Source organism: Falco naumanni, chromosome 6 (genome assembly GCF_017639655.2).
Source record: "Falco naumanni isolate bFalNau1 chromosome 6, bFalNau1.pat, whole genome shotgun sequence".
Classification (NCBI taxonomy): domain Eukaryota; kingdom Metazoa; phylum Chordata; class Aves; order Falconiformes; family Falconidae; genus Falco; species Falco naumanni.
The window spans coordinates 43,925,667-43,947,583 of record NC_054059.1 but is presented as its reverse complement, the minus strand read 5'-3'; the positions used below and the strand labels follow the sequence as shown (position 1 = coordinate 43,947,583).

Here is a 21,917-nt window from a genome sequence, read left to right as displayed (position 1 = left end):
TAAAAACTTGTTTTTTATTTCTTTAAAATCAGTCTAATAGTACTTTAGTGAATGCTCCTTAGTTTTTGCACAGCAGATTTGCTAAGTGACAGCTCAGCATGCATTTTAACTGGTGTCCTCTTGATTTTACAGCCCTTGATCATATTTACCCCTTCTCCTCCTCTCTAAACTGCGGAGACCAGGCATTGTTAATCCTCTTTTAAGGCAGCCACCCTATTCTCACTAATTCTAGTTTCCCCCTTTAAATCCACATCACTTAAAATGCAAAAACCAGGAAAACAGACTCAAAACTTGGACACAGTATTGTTCTATGACAGCAAAATGCTTCTTTGTTGACCATGTTTTTCCAAGTTTGTTGGGCCAAGTCGAAAAACCAAGTTTCAGTAGTTGGTTCAGAGAAAAATACATATCCACTTATCCACCAATTTGAAGCTTTGTACTTAGCTGTGATCTTTATGTCTCAAAGATCTAATTTAAGTCTATTTTTCTTTTATTTATTGTGTATATTACATACAATATAGTACATTAAATATGTTTCTAAATACATAATACACTAAGTATTATACATAATCTCAGTAAATGTCATCTTGAATTCAGATCAGTGAATTACTATGAAGTTATACACAAAAAAACCCACTTATGATCATTTTGGTAGTATTACTGGAACTGAATTAGTGTCTCCCAAGTTTCTGCAGTCCGGCTAGGAATCAATTCACCTCTCCCCGCCCCTGCCCGGACAAGCTCAAAAATAGGGAAAGAGCACATTTGTAAAGGACAACCCAACTCAGAAAGCCTGTAGGTAGGCAACAACCAAATACTTTTCTCTTCCTGGTTTTAGAAATGATCCTTCTTTAAAAGGGTTTCACTAAGGGAACAGCTAGTCTAAGTATTCTGCCCAGGCAAGGGTGCACCAGACACAGGTAAGTTAAGGTCACTTTTGAGCACTTAAGTGAGAAGAGCCTATCCACAACCTTAATAAAACAGCAAGGACCTCTACAACTTCTGTCTCTCAAAATGAAATGCAGGCAGCTCCCGTTTGCTAGATTAACTGGTGACAGCGATCACCTCTACTGCTTATTATGCTAAGGAAGATAACCTCACCCTCGGGTGCAAAAGTAACAACAGCATCATTTTTAGCTATTTTATAATGGAGAATACCCATCAAGACAATATTTTTAGTGACTACTCGCATTTGAGCCACACACCATTGCATTTCTGGTCCCTTTGGTATAGTTTCTGTTACCAAAACAGAGCTAGCTTTAAGAAAAGTCCACTGCAAATAGAAATCAGTTCTGCTGCACAGTAGGGGACCAAACAGACACAGATCCATTTGAACATTGATCACTTGCTCTCCAATTGTAGCTATGCACCAGTCGTGATATCTGTGTATTTGCAGATCTGTAAAAGTTAAGTTTTTATTTCTGCAGAGTTGCATTTGCAAACTACTGTAACAGGGGCCTTTACAGCTGTTTGCACTACACTGAATGCATTACAGGTGACTTTCCTGCATTCAAAGAGATGCATTTACTAAGTTTCAGTCAGGTTATCTATAGAAATCCAAACTGTTAGCGTCTTTTGATGTGCTGCTTCTCCCGCTGGGTGTTGCCAAGTGAAAGAACAGATTATCAAAGGTTAGTAAATTTTGCTCAGGACATGCCACCTCTTCCTCATCTTTTTTTTTTTTACAGTATTTGATCTGTAAATTTTGACAGTGATCATATGGGGAAAAAACAAACACAGTTCTTTTAAACTGCCATAGCTCAAAAGTTAAATAGTTTTTGTCCTTTACCATTTGTTTTTCCCTAAGAAGAGAAAGAATATTATAAAAGTTAACTCCTACTGCCTCTTCCTCACAGCATCCTCTAAGACATGTACAAATCCCATTCTATTTTACTTTTTTTACTAACCCTCTGACTATTAACACAGTTAGGACTGTATTCACAGTACTTTCACAGGCAATGTCTGATGAACGAAAATAAGTAAAACAGTCAAGTTCTAGGCAGCCAAATATACCGTGGGTAACAGTTTTCGGACCTATGTTTCTGCTTAGTGGGTTTTTTTTTATCTGAAAGATACAGAATTAAGTACAAAACAAGGTTAATAAAATAGTATTCTTTGTGAGTGGCTGCTATTTGGATACAATTTCCTTTGGTCAGCAACACTAAAGAAAATATGGCGACTTTTACTAGTAAGACTGTGTACTTTAAAGAGGTAGGCTACCCAATTTTTTTTCCAGGTTAGCAACTCAGCAGGATTTCTTTCCTAAGAGTTATGTTTCCCACCTAATTATTTTAAAGAATGAAGGGATATTCACCATGACAGTAAGAAATCATTATTATTTAGTCACTTAAATGGAAGTTTATCCAGGGCTTTTTTGTAGTGACTTTCCTCTTTATCTGACATTTAAGGGTGGCTGTGAAACTAACCTCCCTGTACAAGTTTACTGCACAAGTTTGGAACACATGTAAAAGGGAATGCTAGGCAATGTATTGCTCTGCAGCCCATTCTGCATATTAACAAGCATCACTAAAGCTTAGTAACTGTACTTCTAATAGCAACACTACAAAGTTCAGTCAAGAATGTTTTTCAACTGTGAAGATGAACATCTGCTCTGTTTAACACTGTAGTAAGATTGGAGAGAGCATATGCAAAAAAATACAGGCATACTAATCCCATCAAATTGACATTAAGTGATCACAAAAAATTGGCATTCTATTATTTTCCCTAATGAGAAAACAGAAATATGCAAATTGCTCTCATCCATTTGCTGCTACTAACTACAAGTTGGTGTCACTAGGTGGGAAAGAAGCAGAACCTTTAGTAAAAAAGGTTACAAAAAACATTGGGTATCAGCTGGATTACCTCTTCAGTTGGCTACTCTTGAAGCGTTAAATATATCATCTTAACATGAAACAAAGATCTAATAACGTTAATCAAATACATACAGAGTACAAGCCTGGCAGCAGCTTCAAGAGGCTATGGAATGCAATTCTCTGCTTGAAATAGCATGAATCACATAAAACAGTAGCTTGCTAAGCACAAGTACAAAGGCTTTGCTTCCTTTGGATCTGCATCTTTTCTTTAGTTCCCTGGTTTCTGAAGTTAAAACAGCTTCTGTGAAGACTTCACACAAGAATATAGGAGCAGAAGGCAATTCGTTCTTGGAGAATCCATGGGAGATACCTCATAAAAGGGTGAGTTTGGTCTATAGCCTTTCTTGAGGGAGAACCTAATCTCTCTCCACCAGTATTGCTCTTACGAGCACTGTCTGGTTTGAGTGGGGCAGGCTAAGACTTATTCTGGACAGGGAAGCAGTGGTCACTGAAACTGTATTATCTCAATTTTAGAAGGAAATTAAGCTTCAAGTTGCCCAAAAGAAATCAGATTGTTACTACCTTTATAAGGTACTTACAAAACAAAATCCCATGACATTCAGTAAAATGAATAAATAAAGTAGCCTTCACTTATTTCTATCAAGATACAAACGTCTCTGTAGAACAGTAATCAAGTAGTTGATTTTTGCAAACTGCAACACTTCAGACTGCATTTTAAGCATTACAAGATCAGCATCTTTTTTTTACAAAAAAAATTGTTTCACATGTTGTTTTGCTGATTGACTGGATACCAAGCAAAAATGAATTCCAAACCAAATAAATGCATTTTATTATATTACAGTATAATAAAGGAAAAATAGCATGCAATATGCAAAAAAGGAAACAGTACTAGTTATTATGCACAATATGATAAAATAGTAATAGACCTGAAGCATCAGCTCATTACTGCAAAGTGTTAAGGAGACTAAGAAAAGGATACATCACCAACTACCACCTTAACATCATTCAGGCCCACACTTTGGCTGGGAAACACCATTGCAGCCAGTGCCAGAAGCCTCTCAGTAACTGGGAAAATTCCTATGTGGTACATCCACCTGTAGGTGAGGCTTCCTGCCCAGTCCTGGAGCTTGCCCACCTTTGTACTCAGTGAAAAACAAGAATAGCTTACACACCTAGTGTATGTAAATTTAAGTTTAGGCTAAGTGCAGGCATGCACTATCTCATGATTCATAAGGTTCACACATGCCAGGGATGCTGGCCAGATGCCTGAGCGTGGTGGAGTTTGTCATGACACAGCTGCACACAATAATTATTGTCTGGATGGTCCTGCTCATATCTTGCTTTTCAGGGGGCTCAAGGCAAACACCATCTGCTCATTAAATCTGTCCTTGAGCTCCCTGAGCTCACTGTCCAAGTTAAGCGATCTCTAATTAAAGACAAAAGACTTTCATAAGCAGTAATCAATTTAGCAAGTTTTCACCGCATGTTTTAGTTAGCTCAATCAGCATAACATAGCATTCCTTAAAGTACTTAATCTTACACTTTTGTTTTCTAGCAGACACACATTCCAAGTTTCATTTACTTTCACTATTCTTGACACTTAAGATAAAATTCAAAGCAAATGAAAAACCCCTAAGAACCACTGATACAGAGTAGAACTGTGGACAAATGACTAGGGAAGATCTATTTGTGAACTTCAGTGAAAAATCTTTACTAATACAATATTAAAATCAATCCTAATTCAGCAATTGATATAGCTACCTCAATACAAGCATTATAAATAAATAAAAAAAAATCTAGTTAAGAGAAGTTTAGGATTCAAAATAGACTAAGTCTTTGCAGGAAGTGATTAATTAGAACAACTAGTATGAGACCAAGGTTGTCGTCAAGTTGTACAGATCTAGGACACAAGAGCAGTTTTGGAATCTCTTCCCAAGGAGATATTTTAACTGTAAGACAATAGTTCTCACTTGTGAGAGTGTCTTAGCCTGATCTGACACACCGATGTTCAGTTTAAATGATAGCCATTTGATAGAAATTTATCTATTTTATCTATTTATCTAATTTATCATTTAAATGATAGCCAAATGATAGAAAGAGTAATCTCATGAAAGTGTTGTAAAAATCAAAAAGAATCAGGATTCAGTATGAGTCTCTGGAGGCTAACAGAATTGCTGCATGTTTTAGAAATCTACTAAATACTCTACCACAGTCCTGACTGGTGAAATATTTCAGTTTTAGCTATTTCCAAGACCTTAATTATTTTTAACTGTGTCTAAGTTCAGCAATACAAGTATCACTGTCAGATATTTAAATTATATCATTAGATCTTCACCTGTATTTGCACAGCAAGTCAACGGTAGTAACTTAGTGCTCCATTTGACAAACATGTAAACTGTATTATTGTCATGAAGTGCTTATGATAGAAGTGTTGACATGAAGAATGTCACCTAAGTTATCACCAGTTGAATACTAAGAGGCTATGCTTGATTATCATTGAAGTACCAATTACAATACCACAATTTAAACTTAGTGGTCAGCAAAATAAGGTAACATCAAAAGCTGCTGAAAGACAGCACACTGGCAGTGGGTAAGCAATGCAGTCGTGTATATACTTGTGAACCAAAACCCACAAACAGCTTCCTCAGGTAAACAAATAAATAAATACACTTCATGTCAAAGAATTAGATCACAGGAAAAGTAGTCTTGTCTACTTAATCAAGTGCACTTTGCAGAATTCAGAATTTTGGTTTTTAAAAAAAGTTACAATGATCAGTTTGATGGTATACTCCAGGATGGGCCACATTAAGCGTAGTAAGAGGAAAAGAGAAGACCCAAGAGATTAAAGATAAAGAGCTACTGCAGTATTAACTCTCTCAAAACTGCTGAGGACTATTTTTTCACAATATGAAAACACTGTCCTTAATTTTAGCTAACTGGTAAAGTGAACTGTTTCCAAAATACACATCTTCCAGTTTGCTGTTTTTGCAGTTATTGCATCCAGAATGCAATAATTTACAAGTTTTAATTCTGTTTTTCACTGAGCTTCTTCATAAACAACCCTACAGAAACAGATATGCTGTGGGAATCCTGATAAGTAACATGGGTTTTTACGGTTCCGCTAAAATGAGAAACAAAAACAGTTCCAGAAGAGTAGCAGTAAATATGTAAAATAACTAAGGGCAATTCTACTCACCTTAAAGGTAACATGTAAAAATACTTATCTTTGCCTTCTGAAACCTGTTAAAAATTGAGGGCTGGACACTTAGAAGTAGTCTAACACAGTCAGAAAACTTCTGTCAAACAGGAAGTTTTGTTAGGAAGGGTTTGCATCTTGATTTGTTCTTTCAAGCTTTATCATATCTCAAATCATGAGCTATTTCTGCTTTTCCAGACATGACCTTACCGAAAAGGCTCATGTCTTCTCCTGCAGCCATAATGCTATTTCAGTTCTAAAAGATCTTCCACAGTAACTGAGAAAGAACAAATCCAGTAAAATGTGGAATTAAGAGCCTAGTGAATTGAGCACCATATCAGAAGTCTGAAAGCTTAAGCTGAGTCCCTGTCACATTTTACCCTTACATCATCAAATCACCAATCCATACCACCTCAGTGTTTCACAAATAGCTAGGACATACAAGGAAACAGGCTACACTAGTGCTACTGTAACACCTGCAGCCTTGCAAACTTTGCATGCTTTCCAAAAACATTTACCTTTCCCAAGCTCACTATGACCCAGCAAGTTTGAAGCTGCAAGGCTATATCCACTAGGCTTCTCCTCTGTCAATTAAAATACCTACAGGGAAGAAAAGTTTTCATTCTGAAGTCCATTTCAGTAAATTGTAGTATTAGATATAATACAGTTATACTTCAGTTATTTTTGAACAAAAGCAATTACTACTAAAAGCCATTTAGTAGAATTACAGTACATGCAACAATACTTTAGATCAAAGACCTGGTGCAGCACAGACTTATTGACAGCCACAGCTGCTCTGAGGTGCACCTGTTCCAGCATGGCCTTATCCATAGGCCACAATGTCTTCAGAGATAGATCTGCTCCGGTGTAGCCTTACCTACAGCCACAGTCCCTCCAGAAGTAAACCTACTCCAACATGGCCTTACCCATGGCTGCAGTCTCTCCAGAGGTGATCTGCTCTGCCATGGGTTTATCCATGACCATACACTTTGAAGTGCTCCAGCATGATCTCATGCACAGCTACTGATGCTCCAAGATGTACTTCTCCACTGTGGACTTGTCCTTGGGCCAAGAACCCTTCAGAGGCATACTTGCAGCAGCACAAACACAGCCACAGACACTTCAAGATGTACCTGCTCTGGTGTGGACTTCCCCATGGTCACAGACACTTTGGGGTGTCCTGCTCCCGCACGCTCACCCACAGGTCACAGTCCCTTCAACTCAAGTTCACTCTGGAGTTCCAGCCTGTCTGGTACAGCAGCACCCGAACAGCAGCGATGCCCTGGCCATCTGCCAGCCCAGGTGCATCACCATGGCTGCTATCAGCATGTTCCCAGGCACAACGCAGCAAGGTGATAGCAGTACAGTGAGCAGCGAAACCAAAAAGCAGCCAGTAACGAGCACTAGACCAATATACAGTAAGGCAAGCAAGCCCCACAGCAAGCACAGCAGCCTGCCAATTAATTGCTAAACAAAAATAACATCTATAAAATTGACCTAGCACATTCCAATCAAATTTGTTACCTCTTCGACCCTTCAAGCCCCACACTGGGTGCTAAAAAGGACTGTCATGGTTTAACCCCAGCTGGCACCACCTTGCTGCTTCCTCACTCCACCCCTGGTGGTATGGAGAATTGGAAGGGTAAGAGTGAGAAAACTCATGGGTTGAGATAAAACCAGCTTATTATGTAAAGCAAAAGCTGTGCATGCAAGTAAAGCAAAACAAGGAATTCATTCATCACTTCCCATCAGCAGTCAGGGGTTCAGCCATACCCAGGAGAGCTGGGCTCCATCACCCGTAACTGTTACTTGGGAAGACAAACAGCATCATCCAGGTGTTCCCCTCTATCTTTTCCCAGCTTTATATGCTGAGTATGACGCCATATGGTACTGGAATATCCCTTTGGTCAGCTGGGTCAGCTGTCCCAGCTGTGTCCCCTCTGAACTTCTTTTGCATCCCCAGCCTATTTGCTGGTGGAATGAGAAGCAGAAAAGGCCTTGACTCTGTGTAAGCACTGCTCAGCAGTAACTAATATACCCCTGTATTTTCAACACTGCTTTCAGCACAAATACAAAACATAGCCCCATACTAGCTACTACGAAGAAAATTAACTCTACCCCTGCCAAAACCAGCACACCAAGTCTCCCAACAAGCATAATCACAGATCTAAAAAAGTACATGATCCTATTTATTATGAAGAATTCAATAATAGCTTTCTCTGTGTAGCACTAACTTGGTATAATCCCATGCACTTAAGGGTTACATATCTCATCATGGCATTTTGGCCTTATTTCATCTCAGAATATCTAAAGATAATTTATTTTCTTCATTTAGGGAATGAGGATTTTTCATTGAAAGAAAGATACAAGACAGCTAATGATTTCCATGTGAACTAAAAGCTGGAAGATATTACAAGAAATGTGGTCATGTTAAAGGAAACGGAAATGTGATAAGATTAATGTACATTTTTAAGCAAAGTAGTTTTCTTATTTAAACTACTCTTTGTAAATTGGATGGCAAGGTAGCCAAGAAATATTTTATTAACAGATTATCACAGACTCTCTCTGGCATGACACTAGTGAAATATTTTTAGTAGCTTTACTGATGTATTCTTCCCAAACCAGGAAGATTTGTTCGAAGTCCAGAAGAAAACTGGCAAAGGTTGAGATTTTTCTCTTCAGTGTACAAAAGCCAAAACACCCTGGCAGTCCACAAAACAGTAGTTTAATTTGACTTTGGTATATTCACAGATTAGACAGAATCACAGAATCATTTAGGTTGGAAAGGACCTCCCAAGTTCATCTATTCCAGTCTCCCACTTGAAGCTGTGCCAACTTCAGATAGGTGATTGGTTTGAAAAAAACGCAATCTTTGCTCTGCATGCTGTAAACACAGCTTCAGCCACTGCCCTACTGCCCTTTCTCCAGAAGGGAGAAGAGCAAGTGTAGAGCTACTTAAAGCAAACAAAAAAAAAAAACCCATCACATGCAAAAGCCCCCAAACCAAATACCACCTACATCATCTTAAGTGGATGTTTCTGTGATAGGAGTAAAAAACCAACCCAGACAGACTGTCTTGCATAGTCTGAGTGATCCAAAGGAATAGTATTTTTAATAGATATAATCAGATCACAAGTTTGAAATGGAATTTTCTTAGAGCTTCAGGGAATTTACTTGAATTTTTCTGTATACATCTACAGCAAAACTATCCAGATGCTGCTACATAAACATTTCATAACTGCATGGAACCACATATCCAGGCTTTGAGCTCTTTCGATCAAAGAATAACAGTTGTGATTCTTCTCACACAGGCCAGAGAACAGAAGTCACAGAACAAAAGTTTTATACACCTCAAATACATGAAAACGTCATTCACTTACAAAGTCATCTTTCACTGCTGATAAGAACAAGGGGAAGTGAACAGATGCTGATATTGAGAATGATTGGGATCTTCAGATATTTAACGACAGAACGATGAACAATCTAATTTTTCTCCTTCCCATGAACTGGGTTTGCAACAGGAAACTCCTCCCCCACTGAACTTTTTAATTAAGAACCTATTCAGCTTGGGAATGGAATCATAGGCACAATTTGGTCTGTGTGGAAGGCACAACACTTACTCTACAGGTATCCCCTTTATTTTCAAGAATTTCTAGTGGAAATGGTCTTTCTTTTCAGAATTCCCTCTATCAAAAGAAAGACTGAGTTTCCAGCTGCAAATGAGTATTTTAAAGGCATCAAGCACCAATAAAGATATTCCATTCATGTTGGCAGACAATCAAAATGTGTCTCATTTGATATACTGTCCTAGTTTTGCTATTGAGAAATTAAAGCACAGAAAACTGAAGAAACTTGTTTAAGATGGAGCAGTTAAACAGCAGGGAGCAAGAGAATTCCTTCAATTTTTCTGCTTTAGCTTCAAAGCTTATACTACCTCCTATAAAAACAAACAAAAAAGCTCAGCCAACTATTAAGTCCAGAGCCCCGTACAATTACTAAATTTAAAGTTCTCAGCAAAGAATATCCTAAAGACAGACAAATCCTGAAAAAGACCATTTCACCTTTCTCAAACCTCTGTGCAGTTTAACTGCTGCCCCATTCAGATCACATTCAACTTCTGGAGGGACTTTTAGGCAGAAGAGAAAAAACAACAGACAGCATGAAAACAGGGCTATTGCCTATGACACCAAATGCTGGCAGGACATCACGGGGTGAAGTCTACTCAGTTACACCATTCAGGTAAGTTTAATCTTGAGTACTTATACTCTAACTCCTTAGAAGGTTTTGATACCTGCTGGGAAAACAAAGCACAGCCAATTATTCACAAAAATTCCTAAAGACTACAGACTATGTGTCCTGCTGCAATGGTTCAGGTATGCACAGGAAAGAGGCAAAGCATAGATTAATTTTTAACTACTTGATATTAAGACATCTGAGACAGGAGATCAAAAGGTGAAAGCCACCCTGGTAACAACAGATAACTCCCTTTAAGTATGAAGAAAGCCAAAAATACTGTCCTGCAGTGACAAATGAGGCCACCAACAGCTTGCACTGACCACTGCAGTTTGAAATCTTTTGCAAGCACAATCGTTACTTGTAGGGAACACATCCACAAGCACTCAGCACTGTGCAGAAGGGTGAGCCTGAGGCAGAATTGCCACACATAAGAGGCAGGCCACCAGCCAAGGCTCAAACACCTCAAGCAGCTGTAACTGAGTCCTCTGATCAGCACCACAAACTCAGAGGAACAACTGGATCAGTGTGAGCAGAAAAGCGTGGGTGTATGCAAGAAATAAATATAAGATTTATGTCACTTAGCACTGTGCTTCTCCTCTTGTGCCTACCTCATCACTCAATTTCCCCTGCAATACAGGAAACAGAACCGAACAGCTTAACTATTTTCCACAGATTCTACCGTCAGGGAGAGGGTCCTATCAGCTGGCTGTTCTGTAGTCAGGAGTAGCAGGTCCAGCATCTGCCCTCCCTCCAAGGTTTCTATTCTACTAAGCTATACTCTCTGTAACTTTCCCACATACACAGCAACAGAACCAAGTTGCTGTCCACAGGTGAAAACAGAACAGATCCTTTGTTATTAAATGTTAAAAATGTTCCTTTCCACCGAGGGCACTAAATACTTCTCTAATTAAGGATAATACCTGAGCAATATCAGCCTGCCTCAGAAACACTTGTTAAAGTCTCCTAGTTAAATCAGAGTTTGAAATATTTCTAAGTAACCCTGGAAATAGAATCAAGGGTGGGTTGTTGGTTTTTTTTAAGAAGGAATACAAAGGATACACCACTCAAGTTAGCTCATCTGTAATCCCAAACTGTAACTTCAGTGACTTACAAGGTTTAGGTTTTACACTAAAAGCAGTCTCCTAATATTTTTATTGATTTTGCCCCCTCTTAAAAGTGTGAAAAAAGATCTAGAACCAACGGCTGCTCATGGACATGGAATAGCAAAGACCTTGCCTCTGGCACACTAAGTCATCAACTCCATAACACTCCTCCAGTTTTAACCCATCAAGCCTAGACTCAGGGACAAAGAATATTAATAGAGTAGTAATTCTACTGCCAACGCGGTTAGTGAAACATATCACCTATAGTTTAGGTATTTCCATTTCCACAATTACTTTGTGGATTCAGAGAATTCCATACAGCGTTGATGTTATTTTGTCTTTATTAATCTCCAATTGATAAATATACCAAGTCAGTGAACTTCCAGTATATCTGTAACCACAGATTTTGGTTTATCAGAAAAAGCTTTAGTTCCATTTTCACATGTCATTGTATCAACACTAGAGACAGCATTTAGTATTTGTGTATAAGAATTCTCTGTTCTCCACTGGTGGTTACAGACTCCTCAAAACAGAATGAGATAGAAGCATGATATATTAAATTCAAACCCAGTATTGATTAGAACAGATTAATATGAGTAGGAATTTTCTTAAACAAAATTGCAGACTTCTCAAATACAGAGAGCATGTTCTGTAAAAGGGGTTAACTGATAAATGGCCCAAAGTCAACCAGGACTGTAACATTAATTTTTTCACATTTTAATGTAATCTAAAACAGGTTAGCTAATTTCTTAATTTAAGAATACTTTATAACCTTCCTAATTAAAAACTTGCTTTGCAATTCCTCAGATCACTTACAGAAAACAGGAAGCAAGTGAAAACTCAGTAAGATGCACCTATACTTGAAGATGCAAGGAAAACACTAATATCCAGCTCCCATTTGCTTGTAGGCAATGAAAGAAGCATTCTCATTCCTTTACTTAGATATTCACAACATGAATGCAGAATAAAATGACGATTGACTTATGTCCCACTTTCAGGACTTATTTCTCAATGAATACCTCTTCACTTACTCTCAGTCTTTCCAGTGCACACCTCATTTCAGTTAAAACACTCCTGCCGCGCTAAAGAGTAAGGGGCTCCCAGTTTAATGAATCCTTGCACATAATTCATTGTTCATAAAAACCTTAGCAGGTAAAGCATCCTGTAGGTCAACAAGCACTTTTAGAGTTGTGTTTTTATCTTTGAGCAATAGAATTAAATAAGCACTTCATAAGTTTTACTCCTTCCTAAAGGGTGCTTTTCAAACCTGCTTCACTAGCCAGAGTCTGGTTTTACACTGAAATGTGTCTGAATCTATCCCTTCTGCCTGCACTCCTCCATCTCAAAGAGGAAGTAATCACAGGAGATTTATCTTCTGCAGTGTTACTAGGTTAGACCTATCAGCTGAGGCTGAGGGGTTTTAACCAGTGCTTCCAAGAATCAAGATCTTTATCAAGGTACTGAGAAGCATATTCTTCGCCATGAAGTTAGGGGAGCACCAATGTTTCATCCTCTGCATGAAACTTATTCCCTTAGGAAACACATTTTCAGTCAATGTTACTACTTCATCTCACAGCAACTGTTTCTTCCCTCACAATCTTACAGTACTTCTCCCAATAATTTAGAAAGCAATTCACACTCAGAACACACAAGTGTAGTCATGGACAAGTGCCAGTACACAAGTTTTATCAATTCATCATTATCCACATTGCAACATCACATTGCCCACAGTTACAGGCAAGCTCTAAATAGGTACATTTTGATGTCTCCTTTTCCTCCAACCCAAATGCTTACTTCTATCTCTCTTCTCATCTATTCTACCAATATGAGATCTGATACCAATACCAGCACTACCCACCCACAATTCATTCTTCATTTAAATCAACTTTATCACATTTTAAAACCAAAATCTATAGAGTTTAGGGTACTTTCAAATACAGCACTAAGAACACTGCATGGTCATTACCATTACTCGTACTCTGAATTAAGAGATCTTTGGAATTTATAATAGATATCGTTACAGAAGCCATACAAGCTACTTCAGACTCTTCTTAAAGCCTTGGATTTGATAATGGAAGTTCCAATTTTTCAACCCACAAAAGATGACCCTCTTAAGGCAATTAACCTTACAGACAGAGTAGCGATGTTACAGAAGGAAACAAGAGGTCTACTTGCAGACTGATATAAGCAAAGGAAAAGATGAGATTCACCTACAGTTCAAAGAGGATTAAGTCAATTTTTCTAGCAAGGTGGCCTAAGCCTTACCCAAAGGTCAGAGTTCAGTCAATTTCAGGACAACAGATAATTCAATTCATTGTCTTCTGCTGAAAAGTAAGGTTTGGGCAATGGCAGTGTGGATAAAGAATCTACAGGGCATCTTCTCTTAAAAATAAAAGTTTAAACACATATGTTTTTACATGGCTTGGATAGTACCATATGGCTATGGTACCATATGCCTATGAACATATGGGCAGTTCACTTTTCAGTGAGCAAAAAGAAGTAGGGTTACTGGTGCTTTATTCCACAAATTCATCCTGCTCGTCTCAATCACTTGGAAACTGTAAAGTGAAATACAATTCCTGTACCTTTTAGTGTCCCCACTTGAAACCATCTTTTAGCAACACAGAAGCAGTAGCAGGTAACTACAGTATTACAAAGCTTATCTCAAGAACCCAGAAATACCCAAAACCCACCACCCAAAACCTCCCCAACAAGCAGCACAGAATTTTTCAATCCCAGAGGGTACAGCAGGACAATGAAACAGAGCTCAGCCTAGGTCTCCTTCAATTTGCAGTCAGCTGCTGTAAGCTGTCAACACACTAGTAACCCTCTACAAAATGTATATATTAACTTGAGATAATGGGGACTGAGCAGCCATACCTCACATCATTAACACAATGTGAACTGACACAAACAACAACCAGAACAGCCAGGCCACCCACCAAGAGAAACCAGGGGTTTTTTCCTCCCTCCCTGCATACCTGCTTCCTACAGACTTCTGAATGGTTCCAGCAGCTGAATCAAAACATCACTTGCATGAGGTGCACCGAATCTGCTTCAGAATATAAAAGGATACAGCCTTAGTGCTCCAGTCTGTGTCCCGATGGCCAGTATTTTCTGAACCGGATCAAATGCCAAGGCTGAAGGTTGATAGGGGAAACCATGGCGTACAGTCTAACAAGTCAGAGCATTGCAGTAATGATGGACAAGCAGCAGACCAAAAATAAACAGAATCAATATTTTGTGTTAGGGAACAGGATTCAGTGTTAATCACAATTAAGAAAGGAGCTATAAATCATTTTAACAACAGACTGAGAAAGTCAGCTGTCTTACATGAACCAATTATATTTTTTTTTGAAGTCACAATTACTCATTCATCCTTGATCAAGTGACAGTCATACTTAATAAAACTTAATTTGAACCTACATTTCTCCTGTACAAAGATCGTATCAACTCAGCATTTTTTCAACCACCTCATTCTCTGAGTAATCTTGTTTTCGGCTATAACAAAGACACTTAACTATTAAAGTCTCAGATGTTCCTAGCAAGTCTGGCAAAGCCAGACTTGTCACCAGAACTATTACAAATTACTAGACTTGCTTTTCTGCAGATCACTTCAGTTTTAGTCCAAGAGGCCCACATGACAGTGCAACCTGTCTCAGCACATTAAGAAAAAAAACAAACACAACCCAAGCTCCATATAACCAATCTCTCTCCCCCTGCTTCCCCCAAAGAGAAAAAACAGCTCCCAAAAATAGACAAAACCAAAAAACACCCCACCAAATAAAGCAAAAAAACCTTCACCCTCAACCATGGGGTTCTGTCTTAATATGCAACTATCGACACATTTAGCTTTATGATTAGCCAAGACTAATTTGGTAACTGACCAAACAATAACTCCACTTCTCAGGCTGCAATTAATCAGAACTGAGAACATAATAAAAAGTGTCACCTACTCTTATTTCCATTACAAAATGTACACAACATAAGCCATACAAATGCCAGCTTTTCCATTTCAAAGCCTTTAGTTTAAAGCAGAGTTATGTTAGAACCTTATAAATGCATTGGAAGCTTCTGATATACTCCTTTTACTTCACTGAAGTTGCAGACATACCCCACAACTCTTAATATTGCCAGTTAGATTTTATTCGCTGTGAAACTGCTCTGCTCGTTTCCATGTCCTTCCTGAACAACTTGCAGAAGTGGCAGAAATGCCTGCAAAACTAGATAAAACAAGGAGGAAAATCCACAAACAAGCTCACCCATATCAGGCTAGGCCATGGGTGCATTGTAAAGATAAAAACGGGTATTGATATTCAAATCAGTTTTTATTCCTCTTGGTACAGCTGGTGAATTAATTCACTGCATCATTTTCTGAAGTGTGCAGACACGAACTGCAGTTACTGTATCATGCACAAGCAAACAAAAAACCCAAGAACTTTTCCTCTGTCTCCAGAGATTTGCAATAGCAGCATCGGCAACTTGGCAACACACTGCAGCGAAACCACCACAAACGTCTACAGCCTTTTTCAGGCGCAAAGGAACACGATAAATGCATTTGCAAATAATGCAGAGCGACAGATTCCCCGTCCTTCGGGCCCATTAGCAGAGGCTTCTACTCAAATGCCGCGATAATCAGATCTGCACTACAGCTAGGTATGACTCCTTCCCCCAGCCATCCCACTCTCTCTACGAAGCCTTCGTGAACACGGTCAATATTGGCACGCATGAAAGAGCCTAGAAGAGGACAAACACTGAAACTCTCCAGGAAAGATGACTACGGAAATCCATGAGACCTGTACAGCTACACCCACCGCTTCCTTCCCTTCTCCCCACCACCCCCCCCAAAAAAATTAATATTCCAACAAGTAAACAGGAGCGGCGGGGAGGCTCGGCGCGGTCGGTACCGAGAGGCAAAGCCCGCAGAGCCCACCGCGGCGGCGCGCCCCCCTCCCCGGCCGGCTCGGGCTGCAGCGTGCATTCACCTTGCAGAGCTGGAAGTGCTCGGACTGGAGCGTCTCCTGGATTTCGGTCTCCCGGTTCCCCGCCTGCTGCTGCTGCGCGGCGGACGACGCCGAGGCGGCGGAGGAGACCGCCGTCAGGCCGTCCAGCACCTTCCTGATGTTAAATTTCCTCATGGTCTTCGGCGGCGGCGCTGCCCGCTGCCCCGGCCTCGCCGCCGCCCGCCGCGCCGCCCGCCCCGCAGGCGGCAGACGAGCCCCCGCCGGGGAGGGCGGTGCAGGGGCGGCCCGCGGTCGGGGGCGCCGCGCTCTCCGCCGCGGGGCAGCGCTTCTCCTCGGCCGCGGGGAGGACGGCGAGGCGTCAGTCCGGCAGCGCAGGGGCGCTCCTCATCGGGGCCCGCGGGCTCGGAGACGGAGACTGGAGCCAAGCAAACAGGAGCCGGTCAGCCCACCAGCGCCGCCACCGCCGGTCCCGGACTCGCCGCCCGCGGCCGCTCCGCGCCCCGCGCCCTGCCCGCCGGGGCGCACGGCTCGCCCCGGGCCCGGCCGGCCCCGCCCCGGCCGCCCCTCCCGCCGCCGGGAGCGTGCGGGCCGCCTCGCCTCTCCGCGGAGCCCCCGCGTCCCCCCGCGCAGCCCGCCTCACATCGTGGCAGCCGCGGCCGCCGCTGTCATCCCTCTGCGTGCGTGCGCCTGTGGATGTGTGCGTGCGTGTGCCGGTCCCTCCCGCCGCCGCAGTCTCTCCCCCCTTCGCAGGCGCCCGCCCCGCGGCTCGGCTCGGGCACCCTCCGCCTCCTCAAAGCTGCGTGTGCCGCCAGCCAGTCACCGGCGGGGCTTCTCCCGGCTGCTGCCAGCGGCTGCCGCCGCCGCCCGCCCCCACGACCATCCTCCTCCGCCTCCTCCTGCCGCCGCGGAGGGCGCCTCCCCCGCCTCACGGTTGCTCCCCCTTGCCTGACAACGCGGAAGCGCAGCGCCCCGGGAGGAGTGGCGGCGGCGGCGACTGCCGCGGCACCCTGCCTCGCAGCGGCGGGGCGGCCGCGCATGCGCGCTAAGAGCGCCGGCACCCGGATGTGGCGGTGCCAGCTCCCCCCGCCGCTCCGCGCGGGGGCCGGGGCGCCGTGAGGGGTGCGGGGGGGCGCGGCAGTGAGGGCACCGCGCCGGGCGTGAGCTGGGTGTTGGCCTTCGGCCAGGCGGAGGCGGGAGCAGGTAACAGGTGGCGGCCGCAGGCTGCCGTGTGCCGCCCCGTCCCTGCCGCTGGCCCGGCGCTGGAGGCGGCTCCCCGGGGCCGGGCTCCTGGGGAGAGAGTGGCGCTTCGCGCGTGGTGACGCGCGGAAACCCCCCAGCGGCTGCGGGACGCAGGGGGCTGAGGGGCGCAGGGGGCGCAGGGGGCTGTTCCTCGCCCTGCGGCGGGGGCCCGGGCGCCCTGGCGGGAGCCAGCCGAGACCGGAGCAGCGCCGGCGCTTTCCCTCTGGCGCTGCCTCGGTGCGCAGCGGTGGGGCTGGCAGCGCCCGCCGGGGCCGGGGGCGATGCGAGAGGAACGTTTCCAGCGGCAGTAACGGTTAACGGGGCTGCGTGTGTGATCCCCGTACCCCTCACCCTGGCCCGCCGTGCCTGTGAGAGCTGCGCCGGTGCCGTGTCCCCGGTCTGCGAGCGGTAGCCGAAAAGCGGCTGGACCGAGGGCTGCGGCAGAGCCAGCCGGCGGCGCCGGGAGAAGTCACGGCCAGCAAAACTGGCACAGAGTGCGCAGAGTTAAACGCTGCTTTCTACTAACGGCTGCTGTATAGTATTCTGTATTCTACTTTTATTATTCTTTTAGCACTAGATTGCATTTTTGGATTGTCTCATCAGTGGTCAGGTAATAGATATTACTCTTGTCTCAGTCGTTGTTTTATCGCTGAAGGTAATTACTATTTGTGACTCTTTCCTGAACTTTCTCAGCTTAAATGAACTGGCAGTTCAGTCATCACTTTTGGAGGGAAAGCTTGTAGAAATGTGATTCAAGACATTGGCTCACATTCATGCTGTAGCAGTAAAAAGGCTCCACACGCAGTAAAATGGTCCTTTTAAGTGGTATTTTCAGCCTGAAAGCCAGGCATGGTTTATTAGCACAGGAAATGTAATACTACACAGAGAGATAAGTGTAATCAGAATGCAGCAAAATAGTTATGATGCAGCCATCATCGTAACCTCAAACGTAAAAATTCCACAAACTCTTTTTAGACCTGTAACCACAGGTCAATTTACAGCCATAATGCCAGCAGGTGTATGACGTATGAGCATTAGAAGGAAACCAAGAGAGTTTACATATTCTTACAAAGTGACCGAGTCATGAATTTACAGAGCTGTTCCCCTGTGTTACCAGGACTGTTGGACACTTCCTCAAATCATCCTGGTAAATTGTGAAAAATATGTTTCCAGAGATGGCAAAAGTCATAGAAATAAAATCAGTAGACCTAAGTAAGGTTCAGTAAATACCTGATAAAGAAATCAAATTATTTTGAGAGAGAAATGTGTGCATTTTCAGTATAACTTTAAGAATGTAAATTATAGCCCATTTGAGTCCTGTTGTCAGTATATGTTAGGCCAGGCCCTGCAAATACCCTTAGTTATAACTTTTGTAGCATAAATAGCCTTATTATTTATAGTAATATTAATTGCAGGAAAAAAAAAAAAAAAAAAAACAAGAAAAACACCTCAAAACTGGAGGAAAAATTAAAGGACTTTAAAAACACTTTTTTTGCACACGACAGTCATTTTCATACCTTCTATGCACCTGGCTCGAATCTCTTCTTTAGTTGGAGTACACATCTTTAGAGGAGAGATCAGATTTTGTTTTCTGTTTAGGTTAGCACAAGGAGACCCTCATTCATTATTGCAACATTGTAACAACACTTGCAAACATTCAGGGAAATGATACAAGGTACACAAGGCTGAGACAACAGCAGTTCTCTTCCCTCAGGCTTTCTTTCTAGCTGATACCCTTCAACAAATCAATGCTTTCTGGGACTTCAGCTCTTCCCATAAAAAATCAGCAACCTTCCCTCTCACTGGGATATCAGTGGGAACAGTAGTAGACCTTTTAATTTTATAATTCAGCAAATATCCCTATTATCTCTCAGGATTTAGCTGCTATATTTCAGAGCTTCTTTGGGCCTCCAGCTCTTACCCAATAACCACATCCTGTTTACAAACAGGACCAATTCTGCTTAACCTCCTTGCTTCACATTGCCTACTCAGACCTTCCAGCCCCTGATGTCTGAAATCTCTTGCCAGTGTTTTATACCCCAGTTCAAAGCCCAAGTGTCTTTCACAGCTGGGGAACAAGCAAGCAGTTTGCAACATCTTTGGAGTCAACTATGACAGAGCCAGTGATAAACATTTACGAGTCACTTAGACCTAAGAAGTGCATCTTCTTTGGCCATACAAATCCTTGCCACCAAATGAATCCACTTGGTTTTGGTCTTCTTTCCCTGCCTTTTCTTACTGATCCAGTTATTTACCGCTCCGAGAAAAGGAGACCGAGGATCACCTGCTTATTTCTTGTTCAGTATTCTACAGATACCACATAAGCAACCACTATTCCTAATAGATGTTTGAGGCAATGGGGCAGTAGTGGCTTATGTACCAGTGCGATCCTACAGACCATTAGTTGGTGCAGGTCAAACTTGTTGGGTGTTTTGCCTCAAGACAATCACAATAACTTTACAGAAACTGCAAAGTGCAGCCACCACTTTGCTTATAGGCTGCCTTTTTTTTTTTTTTTTTTTTTTTTTTTTGGGGGGGGGAGGGGTGTGTGTGGTGTGGGGGAAGGCAGGGGGTTCTATACTACCAGTGAAGAAGAAAGAGAATGATGGTAGTCCCGCATAAGCCAGAATGAGTGAAAGCAGACTCAGGTATAATGTGTGCTAAGATTTGGTGGAAAAATCCCAGAGCATAGGATAGGTAGTGAACTGAAAGGTCCACTTGTGGTGTTTGCCATTAGTTTGTATGTAAGGCCCAAAGGTGTTACTGGTTGTATCCAGAGAAGGCAATGTTCTCCAGGTGATTTGAACACCATCATAATCATTGCAGTTCTTGGCACAGATGAGAAAAGGACCATCACAAGTAAACTCAAGATCTCTGCTTGGCCTCTAACTGCACTAAAAGTTTTGACAGTCAGTCAACCCAGGCTTTAAAGGCTAACTAAGATGCTTAGCTTCCCTGAGAACTTCTTAATGGTGCTTACTCACTCACACTGCCGTCAAGATCAACTAGCCAAACATTTGCTTGCCATAAATAGAAAGAAGCTGGGAAACATTTCTAAACTAATCCTGTTCAGGTTGTTCTACTCAAATGTATTGGACAGGGCAGTGTAACTACAGCTCCAAGTGAGTTTTGGAATCTTTCCTGGCTGCTGGGAAACTGCTCAAGCTTTCTAGACTCAGAGATGTTGCCAAACGAACATCTGTAATTTTAAAATTTGTTTCCCCCCATAATCTGCATTGGTGACAAATACTAAGGAGGACTTCCAGCTGCAGGTGAACTTTTTGATATTTCTGCAGCTTGATTTGAATAAGCCGTAAACAAGAAGGAAATGAAAAGCATCTGTCAATTAGCTGGTCAGCTTCTGGAAGAAAGCTATGTTAATACTTGCCATAACCTCAACTGCAGATAACCTGTCTACTGTTTCTAAATTCTAAATTCACCCATTTCAGAAACATCCTGATTGGCCATGCCTGTACTGATATGATGAGTTCCTGCATCTAGAAGCCTTGTGTGGTCTTTGGCAGGCTCACCGATCATGGGCATCTTTTATTAAAGGCCTATGGAACAGTGTGACTAACACTGTGTGTGGATGCCATTAGGCTGTATGGATGTGCATGGCAGAAAGAAGACACATCCTAATGCTGCAGAGACTGCACCAATATTCCTGCATGTTCAGCTTGGGCCAGCAAGTATGACAAACACATACATTGGTTGTTGAAGTATGAATTGGAAGGGCTCTGCAGCATTGATCTGCACAGCTAGTACAGACAATAATACAGAAGTGCCCATGTAGTTGTGTGTTGAGCTAGAGCTTGCCAAAAGAAAGAGGCATGGCTGTCTTAGGAAGAATTTAAGGAATCATTACCAGTTAACCACTGGGGGTCTCTGACAGCTGGCCACTACCAGTGGTATGTGACAAGAGGTGAATAGCTACAATGTATGAGCAGGGGAGAGTACATAAGGCAAAAGGAATGGATGACAGCAGCACTATGCGACGAAAACGCAGACCTGTGGAAGAGGTTGTGCACCATCCTCCTTGGGAACTCACATGCCTATTTGCACCTTTGTCCCACCACTGTCTTCTTGGACCAGACAAAGGCAGTGTCAGCTATTAAACTATACACAAAAATGTACTGTATCTAATGAAAACATGTATTGCTTATTGTCTATTGACCTATTTACATGTTATTCTCATCTTCAATGGTAACATGCAGTTCCTTCAAAAAATGTTGTTCTTAAGCATGTATCTTTATTCATGTGATAGAAGCTCTTTAAGTAAAAAATAAATAACACCAAAGCTATTTAAAAAGGATGTTAACACCACATTTTTTGTTTTCAAAGTTAC

The 21,917-nt window shown here is 42.2% G+C and overlaps 1 protein-coding gene across 15 annotated transcripts in view; it reads right to left on the bottom strand.

Moving 5' to 3' along the window:
* STXBP5 (syntaxin binding protein 5) overlaps nucleotides 1-16,621 on the bottom strand; it is a 109,061-nt gene extending 92,440 nt beyond the window's left edge. For 9 of the 15 annotated variants that reach the window (XM_040597175.1, XM_040597178.1, XM_040597177.1 and 6 more), the window contains exons 1-2: nucleotides 16,355-16,621; nucleotides 14,446-14,543 (exon numbers count right to left, since the gene is read on the bottom strand). In XM_040597175.1, the coding sequence (XP_040453109.1) occupies nucleotides 14,446-14,543; nucleotides 16,355-16,507 (251 nt within the window). In that variant the 5' untranslated portion in view covers nucleotides 16,508-16,621. Of the gene's footprint in view, nucleotides 1-130; nucleotides 135-5,201; nucleotides 5,213-14,445; nucleotides 14,544-16,354 lie in introns of those variants that run through there. The other 6 variants (XM_040597179.1, XM_040597186.1, XM_040597188.1 and 3 more) reach the window with 2 other exon arrangements.
* Nucleotides 16,622-21,917: the final 5,296 nt, after the last annotated feature.